General features: G+C 41.1%; 1 protein-coding gene across 1 annotated transcript; it reads right to left on the bottom strand.

The window, feature by feature from the left end:
• Positions 1–9,250: 9,250 nt before the first annotated feature.
• LOC148014040 (uncharacterized) lies at positions 9,251–11,269 on the bottom strand. Its single transcript, XM_087667283.1, has one exon. The coding sequence runs from the start codon at positions 11,224–11,226 to the stop codon at positions 9,859–9,861; it is 1,368 nt and encodes a 455-aa protein (XP_087523409.1). The 5' UTR covers positions 11,227–11,269; the 3' UTR covers positions 9,251–9,858.
• Positions 11,270–11,488: the final 219 nt, after the last annotated feature.

Here is an 11,488-nt window from a genome sequence, read left to right as displayed (position 1 = left end):
CAAGAGCTGACAGCACAACATACTACCATCGAGATTTTCAGGGATTTGGATAGAAAATTACATGTTCAATATCACATATAAGAGTGAACCAATATTTTTGACTATTTCATGTTGTGAAAAAAAATAAAAAAAATAGGTCATGCACATGTTCACAAATGACCGGCAAGATAAATGTGTCGTGTAGATCCATCCATATTTTCTCGAAATCTATTTTTAGAAATCCAGATGGACCTCGCCAAGCGGTTGCCCCAAATCCTTCCAATACCACTTTGAACCAATGTACATTGAATATGATCATGGTGGAGAAGCTATGGTAATCCACGAAGATAATACTTTACAAGTTCCCAAAATACTCCATCTCATCTATAATGGTGTTTGGATCCATGGCCCGATGGGCTCTCTTGCTCGAACTTTGCCATGATACCACAATCCATTGTGGAGCGCATTTTTTCGATGCGCTCAACGTGGAAATGTTGCCCATGCAACCACACCACACTGCAGATTTTGTACTATACATTGAAATGGTTAGATTAGTTGTCGCATATAAAATCTAGATACGATAGCTTATAAAACATGCAGTCACCTTCGACTACATCTCCTCGAGAATTTCCACTCCTCAATAGAGACCTCTACCCCTTCGCGAGAAGCTAGATCAAAGCTCCATGTAACTATCGCATAGACATAAACCACTACATCTCCTCCATGCCCTCAGGATATTGAATTAGTCGATAGCGTGTACTACGTCAAAATTCCAATCTCGCGCTTCTTCTCGATCTTTCCTGGCAGCTTGCTCGTACCTAGCAAGCCACTTCTCCATGGATGCATGATGCAACATACAAAAATGATTAACTTTCTCCTCCATTGTAGCATCCATCCTTTTTTCTATCCCATTTCCAACCACCACATTTTCGGTTAGTCTATCATCATCCTTCAATTATCATAGCATACTGTTGTCTAAATCCACTGTTGATAGCCACTGTGTAATATGCACTAACACCTCCGATACTAGCTAACCTTCAGCCATGCTACCTTCTAGCCGAGCTCATTGTCACATAAAGCCCTTTAGGGTTTTCATGAAGCACTCCAAGAAAAACATCCATCATGTATGAATGGGTCCTGCAATCTCCACTTCATCTACAAGATGCACCAAGAGGTGAGTTTGTATCGTGAGAATGCTAATGGGCAGGTACTTCTTAAAGAGATAGACCGTCTCCACCGCTCCCTGCCTTATGGATTCAATAGAGGATGTCTTGATCTCCTTCTGTGAGATCCATTGCACTAAATTCAACAAACTGTAAATCACCTCACGTATTTCTAGAGTGAGGCATCCTACGATCGCGATCAGTAGTACAAACTACGACAAATGAAGAAGTGTTACAAACGATTACTAGACACTAAATAGAAAAATACACAAGCTACTTGCAATCAAGGCTAGAAAAAACCTGACATATCTTATGCCAATCATGGGATTTTAACCCTAGTAGTTGGTCGTCTTTTGAGAAAGCAAACCTGAGGGAATGCATCATACCCATCGGGGTGTGGATATACCTGATAATTTGCTTCACAATGCGCTCTTCTTGGGTGGACAGGACCATGCCTACCTTAGTGTCTCTCTTTCCTGTGATATGGTCCCATAATAAGCTATCCACATTCTTGAAAATATGCATGGGATCCAACAAACCGTTGATCTATAAGTGGGTCCAATACAGAAACTCGTAGAAAACCAAGAACCTTCACATTCCGTTTGGATGTGACTCCTTATGGATCATTTTCAACTTGTACTAGCTTTTGGGCATTCATTTGTGCTAGAGGTTGTCCAAGAAAACCTTTCCTCGGTTCATGACCCTCTGGTAAGTAAGCGGCATGTCCTTGATATGCCATCTTCTTCATGGTTTGTGACCTTTGGGAGTATAACTGTGGCCCACACAATGGACATGCATGATAACCTAAGGTAACCAGACCTGTCTCAACACCCCTAGTTAGTCATTATAAACTTAAACAAGCTATGTTAGATATCACCGAAATGAGAACGGAAGCCTACTTACGTGAGCACTCCTGGAATCCCAAAAAGTCATGCATGGTCCATATGAGAATGGCTTTTATATTGGTGAATCGTTGACCATCATGCTTGCTCATGTCTTCCACGGCAACCTCCTCCTCCCACAAAATCTTGAGCTCATCAACTAATGGATGGAGATAGACGTCCATATTCTTAACTTTGTAGCACCCAAGAACGAGCAAGCTAAGGATCAAGTGTCCTTTCTTCGTAGAAAGCCATAGTAGGATGTTGTAGTTAATAAGGACTACATGGCACACACTGTAAGAAGTTGGAGTAGAGACCAAATGGATTCATGCCAATCATAGCAAGACCAAGCCCAAGATCCCTTGGCTTTCATGCAAAGCTTGGAAAGGTGGATTCATTGTGGCTCCATGCGCATGAATCATCTGATATTCATTGGACTCTATCTATGGATATATTCTACGCATGCCATGTTGTCAAGCTTGCCATGCTCGATGTATGAAACATGTGATGTATACACAGTATAAGTGGAAAGTGTCTAAGATCTTTCTGAGGGATGGTTTGTCCTTGCAAGTCCTGTTGATACCTATGAGCACCACACTTTGGGCATGTCTCCATAGTCCCATAGTCTCCTCGAAACAACATGCAATCATTGACACATGCATGGATGTTGTTGTAGTCCATGGCAAGCTTTTATAACACTAGTCGTGTATCATCATGAGACTCATGCATCGTGTTTCCAGGTGGTAATATGTGATACTTTAGAAACCTTTAAAAAAATCAGAAGACACATTGAAAAAGTATAACAAGTGTTTTTTATAATGGAGTAAAAAAATCAACAGAGCATAGAATATACCTGAACAACTTGGTCAAACTCGGATCACTCAACCTATACTTTGCCTATATACTTAGGAGTGCAAGAATTGTCTTTAGATGAGATACTCGGCACCCATCATATAATGGTATGGACACTTCCTCTCTCAATGGATGAGATGACTCGGCATCCATGGGCATCAATGCATCGACCATTGCCTCTATCTTAGACTCCAAGATTGGAGGAAGGTCCAAAAGGCTAACTGCCTCCTTTGGTATCGAGGGTGTAGATTGGAGTCGTGCCTTACAATTGGTGTATTGGCTTAGGCACTCCATCCATTGCACGTCCACGAACTCTTTTAACTATCCGCAATAGGTGCATTCCTTGGGGTAAGACGTCACCTCCCTGTATAAATTTCTCGTGCACGTCTAATGTTTCTATATATGATATTCAATTACTTTGCAAATGTAAGGCATGATGGATACACACTTTTCTTATAGTTTACTCAAAGTCTGAGATCGCATGATCTCAATGATCTCCAATTGAAACTCGCCGAAGTGTCGTATGTGTTCTATAGATAAGCAATGCTTTATCTGATTGCTAGCTTGCATTGAGAGCAAGGACACGGGACACGCTGATTAAGATATGCATTGCGATCTTGGACATCATGACCATCATCGTTCTCCATTTGGTCTATGTTATGACAAACAACAGGTTTTTGTTCCCTTCATTTATGATCTTCCTTCGTTTTAATCTCTACTCCTCTTTCTCTCCCTTTCCCTTTATTTGTTTCCCTCCCTCCATCTCTCTTTATCCATTCATTTTCTCTCCATGTCTCTTTGTCTTTATCTATACCCCATTTTATTTCTCTCAACGTCCCTATTTCTCTCTCTCTTTTCCCTTTTTTTATTTGTCTCTCTTCTTCCTTATTTATTTCTCTTCCCACCTTTCAAATTCTCTCTCTTTCTGTTTTTTTATTTGCCTCCCTCTATCTTCTTTGTTTCTCTCTCCCCGCTCTCTCTCAATGTTTTTTTTTCTCCCCCATCTTCCCTCCCCACTCTCACTTCTTCTCTCTTTTTCTTTCCCTTTCTTCTTTTCTCTATGTCTTTCTCTCTTTTCCTCTCCACTCGCACTCGAGGCATCTCGTTATAATCAAAATCAAAGATAGAAAATCAAAAAATAAAAAAACAAGACATTGAAAGACTCTCTCTCCCCATCCCTCTTCGTGTCTCTCTTCCCCCTCTCCCTTTATTTTTCTATAATTCCGTTCTCTCTAATTCTCTCATTGTTTTCGTTTTTCTCTCTCCTTCTCTCTTGCTCTCTATTTGTTGTTTTCTCTATCTCCCTTTTTCTCCCTCTTTCCATCCCTTTTTCTCCCCTTCCCTTTCTAGCTTTTTTTTTTCACTCTCTTTTCTCTCTTTGCCTCACCCTTTCATCCACCTCTTCCTTCACTCTCCATTTCTTTTTCTCTCCCCCCCTTGTTGTTTCTCTCACTCATTCTCCTCTCTCCCTCCCTTTCTCCCTCCCTTTCTCTCTTTGTTTGTTATCTTTCCTCTTTTTTCTCTCTTCCTCTTCCTTCCTTCTTTTCCCTCTCTCATTTCCTCTATTTCTCTCTCAATGCATCTCATTACAAAGAATAACAAACAAAAGAAAATAAGAAAACACAAGAACAAAGCAAGAAGAGGCAATGTACCTACCACAAAGGCAAGCCCGAGGATGGATTCTTTGTCTCCTCTTCACGACGTCCCTTCTTTCTCCCTCGTGCACTTCTCCCTTTTCTTCACATATGGCGGTGGCTCTCCTTCTCTCTTTCTCTCTTTCTCTCTTCCTCTCCCTCTCCCTCTCCCTCTCTTCTCCCTCTCCCTCTCCCTCTCCCTCTCTCTCTCCCTCTCCCTCTCCCTCTCCCTCTCAAGGCCACGACCTCTCTCACTCTCTCTTTGGCTCTCTTGAAAATGTTTACGGCAAATGCCGCGCTTGGGTTTTCGCCACTTTTTTTTCTCAGAATGGTATCACTATTAGCGTCACTATTTGTGTCATTAACAATGTCGCAAATAGCGATGCTAATAGTGACACTGCTATTTTCCATTGCAAACGCATGTCGCTATTTGCCCATTTCCTTGTAGTGAATAGGCCTCCCATGAATCATAGTCAATGACCTCAATGTGTATCCAAATGCAAGCCCTCAATGCTAGGAAGTATGCCCAAGTATTTCCTCAAGCATCAAAGACCAAGGCATGAGTTGTAGGTGATTTGTGAGGTAAGCAAGGGCTAGAATCAATATCCACAATCACATGGACTATTATTGGCTCAACTGCTCTACTAATTGGACTGAAGCCTATAGAGATAATGGGGCACCTCAGCCTTATTCATCATAATGCCCAATCTACCAGCACATCATCACCCCGGTGCTCCTTGCTAGCCCACGGCCTTACTTCCACACCACTAGTGCCCATTTTCTTTCCTCACCCCCCTCCCCAACCCCTTTTCCTACCCCGCCCATTTTTCACTCCACCCTATTTGACCTCCCACCCATCTTTTCTATCCCTCTCCCTTTTGACCCACCCCAACACTCCCCCCCCCCCCCCCCCCCCCCATTTGACCCTATCCTCTCCACCCCCTTTTCCCACTTGTCCGACCACCCCTTTGGTCCCATCCCCCATTTTTCCTACCCCCCTACCCACCATTGGACCCCCATCCCCATCCTCCTTAGCCCCCTTTCCCTTTACCCCCTCCTTTGCATACCCCACCCCTCCCTCGGTTTGTGTGTGCACGTGTTCGTGTTTGTGCGGGCCCTCGTTCGTGCTCAAACTCTCCCTCAGAAGACCTCAAGTAACCATAGAACAAGCTACAACAAGGAGAAGGTCAATGCACACCTTGGGAGTGTAGAGTTGGGGTAGCCTTTAAAGCTTCAAGTAAGGTCTTTTTTTCTCAAGATGAAGATAATATTGAAGAAGATTCTTAAATGCCCACTCTAATACTAGTTGAAAAGTGGAGCAAGAGTGGAAGCACGAGCAAAAGCAAGAGCTATGGAGGTTCAAGTAAGAGAGAGCAAGATTGTATGTGGAAGTCCCACAATCATCACAATGTGTAACCTTCCTTCCCTTATTCTATTGACATTTAGAGAATAAAGAATAAAGTGATAGTGATGGGTGGCCACCACACTTGTAGTGTATAGGTGTACGAGCAGTAACTATAATTAAATGTGGGCAAATAGGCACAATTGGCATTCAACCCCTAACAATATAGTGATTGATAAGATATTAATATTATTTTATTTGAAATTAAAAAATCTTATTTTTTAATATAAAATATTACACTTTATTAAACGTATCATAGAAAATTACAATATCCTAGAAAAGTTATATTTGTTAAAACTAGCTTAAGGAGAGTAGCAAATAATAGCTAAATTAAATTGACAAATTTCTTAGGTGGTTCACTTATCAAGAAAGCATCTATCATGAGAGTTTAGTAAAAGGATAATCATATTTCTTAAAACTCATAGAAAAATAATTATAGATAGATTTTATATAAAATAATATCTAAATTTTTTGCAGCACTAAATTGAAAGGGATACATTAAATTCATTAAATAATTGATAGATAGGAGATTTATCTATATACTAGGAATATTTAATTAAAGATTGACTTGAACATAAAATACCAAGCTTACATATTTATATAAGACAATCATTATTAAAATCTCACAATGTTAAACCACATCCAAGATTTCTACAAATACTCCAATTTAATGAGCTTAGTTTTAGAAAGTTTAACTAAAAAGTTACACATGAAGAAAATTCCTCAAGGGGCTCTCTTAGTGAAATTGATTCTTTCAAGTCATGCCAGCTTGCTATCAAATCACATGGAAAAAAATAAAGATGAGGGAATCATTATCAATATTCCAAGAGTTTACATTACTCTCTATGATTTAGCGTTATAAAAAATGAATTGAGACTATAGTCTACCTATAGAAGTAGTATAATTTTGATATAATAAACTCTATCATAGGAATGACTTGCTTTTAGATGAAGATAATCTTGCTAAGACTTTGCATTGAAAAAGAAGCCTAAAATCCATTGAAAAGCACCCAAAGATTATATTAGCTCTGAGATACTATGGGTCATTCAATATTGTACACAAGATCAATGATAATGCATTCAAAGGGGGGATTCCTTCTTATTAGAAAATTCAAAACTCATTCCAAATTAGCTTATTGAAATACTTTAAAAAAAACCTTCACCAATCACACTACTTGTAACTGGCTGTCCACTACTTTTAGAAAGATACAAAAATTCTAGCACTCAAAGTTACCCTTGTAGAATACCATCTAAAGATATACTCATTATCATAAGTATTTAGTTAAATATAAAAACATATGGAAGAATCCGAATCCCAATGAATGTAGAAGTCATCACTCACTCTAACTTGCTCTGACTTGCAACTATCTAATATTTACATATCACTCGCAATGACATTAAGTTCAATGAGTATAGATTCACTACACGATGAAGTATTAAAAAACTCCATGGTTGCCTTATTTTCATAGGGGATATAGATTCACTATATGAGACAATACATAAGGAATTTTGGATTATCTCATTGATTTAGTGCAAATTCATTATATGAGGTAGCACTAGCATATGGCTAGCCACCCTTGTCACTTGTCTTTCATTAATTAAGGGTATTTTCTTTTTAACCCAAGCAATATTATGATACTTTATTATTTTATTACTAAGAAAATAAAATTGATTTATTTAATTTTATAGATTTTCATTTGTTATTTATCACATGGTAGTGACTTGCTACACGTGGCACTGCATGTAGTGCTAGTTGCATTGTGTTAGCAAATAGATGGTAATGAATTAATATGTTTTTTTGCTTTTGGTGAGATAATCAGATGGAGTTATGCAAATGAATTGTTTTTATATTTAGACGAGTGCATTCTAGTGTCTAAGAATTATTGTTATATTTTGGTGCTTCTATTGTGCAAATTTATTATGCACATCTCATGAATGAATTTATATATATTAAGGCCTAAGGGTAAGAAATATATTTTTATAACATTAGATTTATTAAACACATGAAAATTATAAGACAAAATCAAGTAGTTCATACAAGGAAAGAGGGAAAAAAAATCAAAAGAATGCTTTTCATGATTTGTGAGCATAAGAGCTAAGAATAAAGATCTATAAATATATGCATGAGAAAGGTGCTCACACATGCATGGGGCAATATTTTATCCAATCTCTTGTTGTGCACTTTTGTCGCAAGTTTTCTCTTACTCTATTTATGTTCTCTTAATTTTGATTAATTATAAGCTAACGTATAGTCGAGGGGAAACAATACATTTGTAAGTGGTCCATACCTAAAAGTTGGATCTAGTACTCACCTTCCAACCAAGATTATAATGGATCCTCCAAATGTATTCAAATATAAATGTTACTTTTGAGAATTATATTTACATCCCTTTACAAACATTAGCTTTGTCATATAGATAGGGTCATGCTCAAAAGAAGATATGGAGACAATCCTCATGAAGTTGAGTGCTTCAAACATAATAAACTATACGTGTGCTTCCCATTGAAGAGCCTATGTGTGAAATTGAGAAAAAAAATGTAGCTTTCAAAGCTACTCCAATTAAGGATCAAAAAGGCTATGTGAAGTAATGTTAACTAAGAGTATTATATGCTAGTTTATAAATACTAGGAAAGTTGTGCTTAGTAAATCTTAATCAAATATATTATGTTTGGAAGATTTACATACTACATATTATCCCATAAATAAATTGAAACTTTGAGTTGAGAATATGTACTCGTTATCCCATAAATGATTTAAGATATTGAGTTCAAAAGATGTACACACTATCCCATAAATGGATATTTATTTTAAGAATACTTACTTAATCATGTCATAAGTACTTTCTTATTGACTTCTTACTTCTCTCTTCAAGGATTAAGTGAATATTCATGGCATAAATGAGTTATAGATTACCATAGTAAGTTTGTTATTGACTTCTTACTCCCCTCTTCAAGGATCAAGTGAATATTTACTAGCATAAATGAGTTATATGATTACTATAGTATGTAAACTTGGATCGTTTATTGAATTACTTATACGGTAATAATTTTATTTTATTTAATTACCAAAGTAGAATATGATTAAGTAATGTAAACATTATCTATAATAATTAAAATTACAAGATACTCATTGTCAACCTAGATAATCACGACTACCTTCGTGACCAACTTAGATTAAGCTAGTCATGGTTGGATTAATTTAGATCACGTTAATCACCATCACAAGTATTTAGAGGTAGACAAACAGAATCTAAGGAGAAAACTTTCTCAATCATACATAGAATGGATATAATAAATATGTACAATACTCATATGCAAGAAAAGTTCTCTACAAAGCAAAAATTTGTAACATAATTGTCAATGTTAGTTTGTGGTGACATGCAACATTTCCATGTTTTGGACGTTTCATATACATGTTCATTTCTTTGTAGGAAATTCCTTTTTTGGTTCCTATATAGATAACAAGAATAAGGTGCTTGTGTTACTTGTGAGTGTAGCTAGATGCATACATGAGATGATTTACATCACATACACATATCCATGAATGTGTATGCATATCTTTACATTTGCATTTATGCCTTGATGATAAATGTGATAAGCCACATGTATAGCTTTGAGAAATGTGCCATAAAAAGTAATAATCTTGAGTACAATTGTTGTTTTAGGTAGGTAAATGAACTTGCATGCTTGCTAGGTTGACTTTTGACTTCATCCACACATAGGCTAAGTGTGTCTAGATATCCCATCATCTACAACGTGTGCTATGAAACCTCTCTAGAGAGGTTTCATCCACACATAGGCTAAGTGTGTCTAGATACCCCATCATCTACAACGTGTGCTATGAAACCTCTCTACAGAGAAAGCACACTTAGGAGAGATACTAATCAATGACTACCAAAGTCTTTTTAACTCCAAGGAGTTCGTATAGTATCTTGATTTTCGAGGGTGCTACCGATCACCAGTAGAGAGCTCGAAGCAAAGGCTGAGGCCGCAGTTAGCCATGGCGGGGATGTGCATCCACTGCCATGTCTCATCCACGAGGTTGAAAGCGATGGCGCGAGAGGAGCCGCACGCCATCACCACCATCACCTCCCCTTCCCCTGCAAATCGAATGGGCAAAAGCGTGCACTTGCGGGACTCCTTGGCTTCATCAAGGAGCTGGCTCCACATGCGATCGGGCGCACGTGCGACCACCCTCCAGCCCTCCGGGCGCTCCATCTCCCACACGTGCAAGGATGATGAGGATGAGGCTGAGGCTGATGACGCTCCCACCATGAGCATGCGGCCCTTGGGCCCCTGCACGAGCTTGGGCGGAGCATCGAGGAGGCAGTCGCCGTAGGAAGGCCGCACATGATGATGTACCCCGCCGCCCATGACGGCCGCCAGATCCGACGGCAGCCTTGCGCCCTCCAGGAGCTCCCACGAGGCTACAGCGACGTCGAATTTGATGATGGCCCGCTGCTGGCCGTTGATGCAGTACACGTGGGGACCGATGGAGGCAGCGCTGTTGGAGAAGGTGGTCCAGTCGTCGGCGGCGCCGACCAGGGCGTGAGGGACAATCTGGGCCGTCCACGTGTTGGAGGCGGAGCTGAAGATGTGGAGGGTGGAGGCGGAGCTGGAGGTTCGGTGGAGGAGGAGGAGGGAGAATTGGCGGTCGGGGAGCAGAGGCTCGGAGGGGCGGGCGGGGGTAGAGGGTTGGTGGGGGAGGGTGAGAGGGTGGGCGACGATGGACCAGAGCTTAGGTGTGGAGGCACTGTGGCTGGGGAGGGGAGGGTCGGGGAGGGATCTCCAGGAAGAGGACACGAGCGGTTCGCCCGCCAGGTAGGACTGCGACTGAAGGTCGGGCGCGGTAGAACGCAGGCACACGAGACCCTGCGCGCCCACCCACTCCCGCACAATACATGGCGTGGGCAGGGCCGGGCGCAGCTGCCGCCATGAAACCTGCATGATTATGGAATCCTCGTCCTCCTTTGACAACGACGACGACGACGATGATGGTGCTGATGGAGTAGTAGCGCCGTGATCCTTGCATCGGCCCAGTGTTGATGGCAAGGCCGCAGCTATCGATCCGTCGTGCGTGTAGATGAGAAGGTGCGAGGGGCGGCGGCGAGGGTGCAGCAGGGCTTGCAGGTGGCGAAAGGAGGGCGAGGCTATTGTGGCCCGCCATTGTCGGCAGACCATACTCGCCTTCTTCAGGGCCGCCCCGTCCGGCAGGCGAGCAAGCACCAGCTCGCTTAACGCCGGGGGCAGGTAGCTCCAATCGGATCGTTGTGTTTTCGATGCAGCAGGCACAGCCATGGATAATTCTCTTATCATCTGCAGCTCCTGACAAGCGCACGTATGAGATCGAGAGGGGGGGGAGGGGGGAGGGGGGATATGGAGCCTGTCGTTTTGATATGCGCCTTTCTCCTTTACAACCAGTGATAAGTTGCCCGACTGACTGGTCTTCCTCTTCGGGACCGCCACCAAATCAGCATGCCACTCACATCCATCCACGTGGCAAGCTATATACACGCGTGACGCACGCCCTCACCTCTGGCGGCGGATATCCCCAGCCCAGAAATTGCCGCCAACCGAG

The sequence above is a fragment of the Lygodium microphyllum genome, chromosome 25, assembly GCF_053477565.2.
Source record: "Lygodium microphyllum isolate KBCC chromosome 25, Lygodium_microphyllum_v1.1.10, whole genome shotgun sequence".
Classification (NCBI taxonomy): Eukaryota; Viridiplantae; Streptophyta; class Polypodiopsida; order Schizaeales; family Lygodiaceae; genus Lygodium; species Lygodium microphyllum.
The sequence above is the reverse complement of the archived record's forward strand: the minus strand, read 5'-3'. Positions and strand labels throughout refer to the sequence as shown.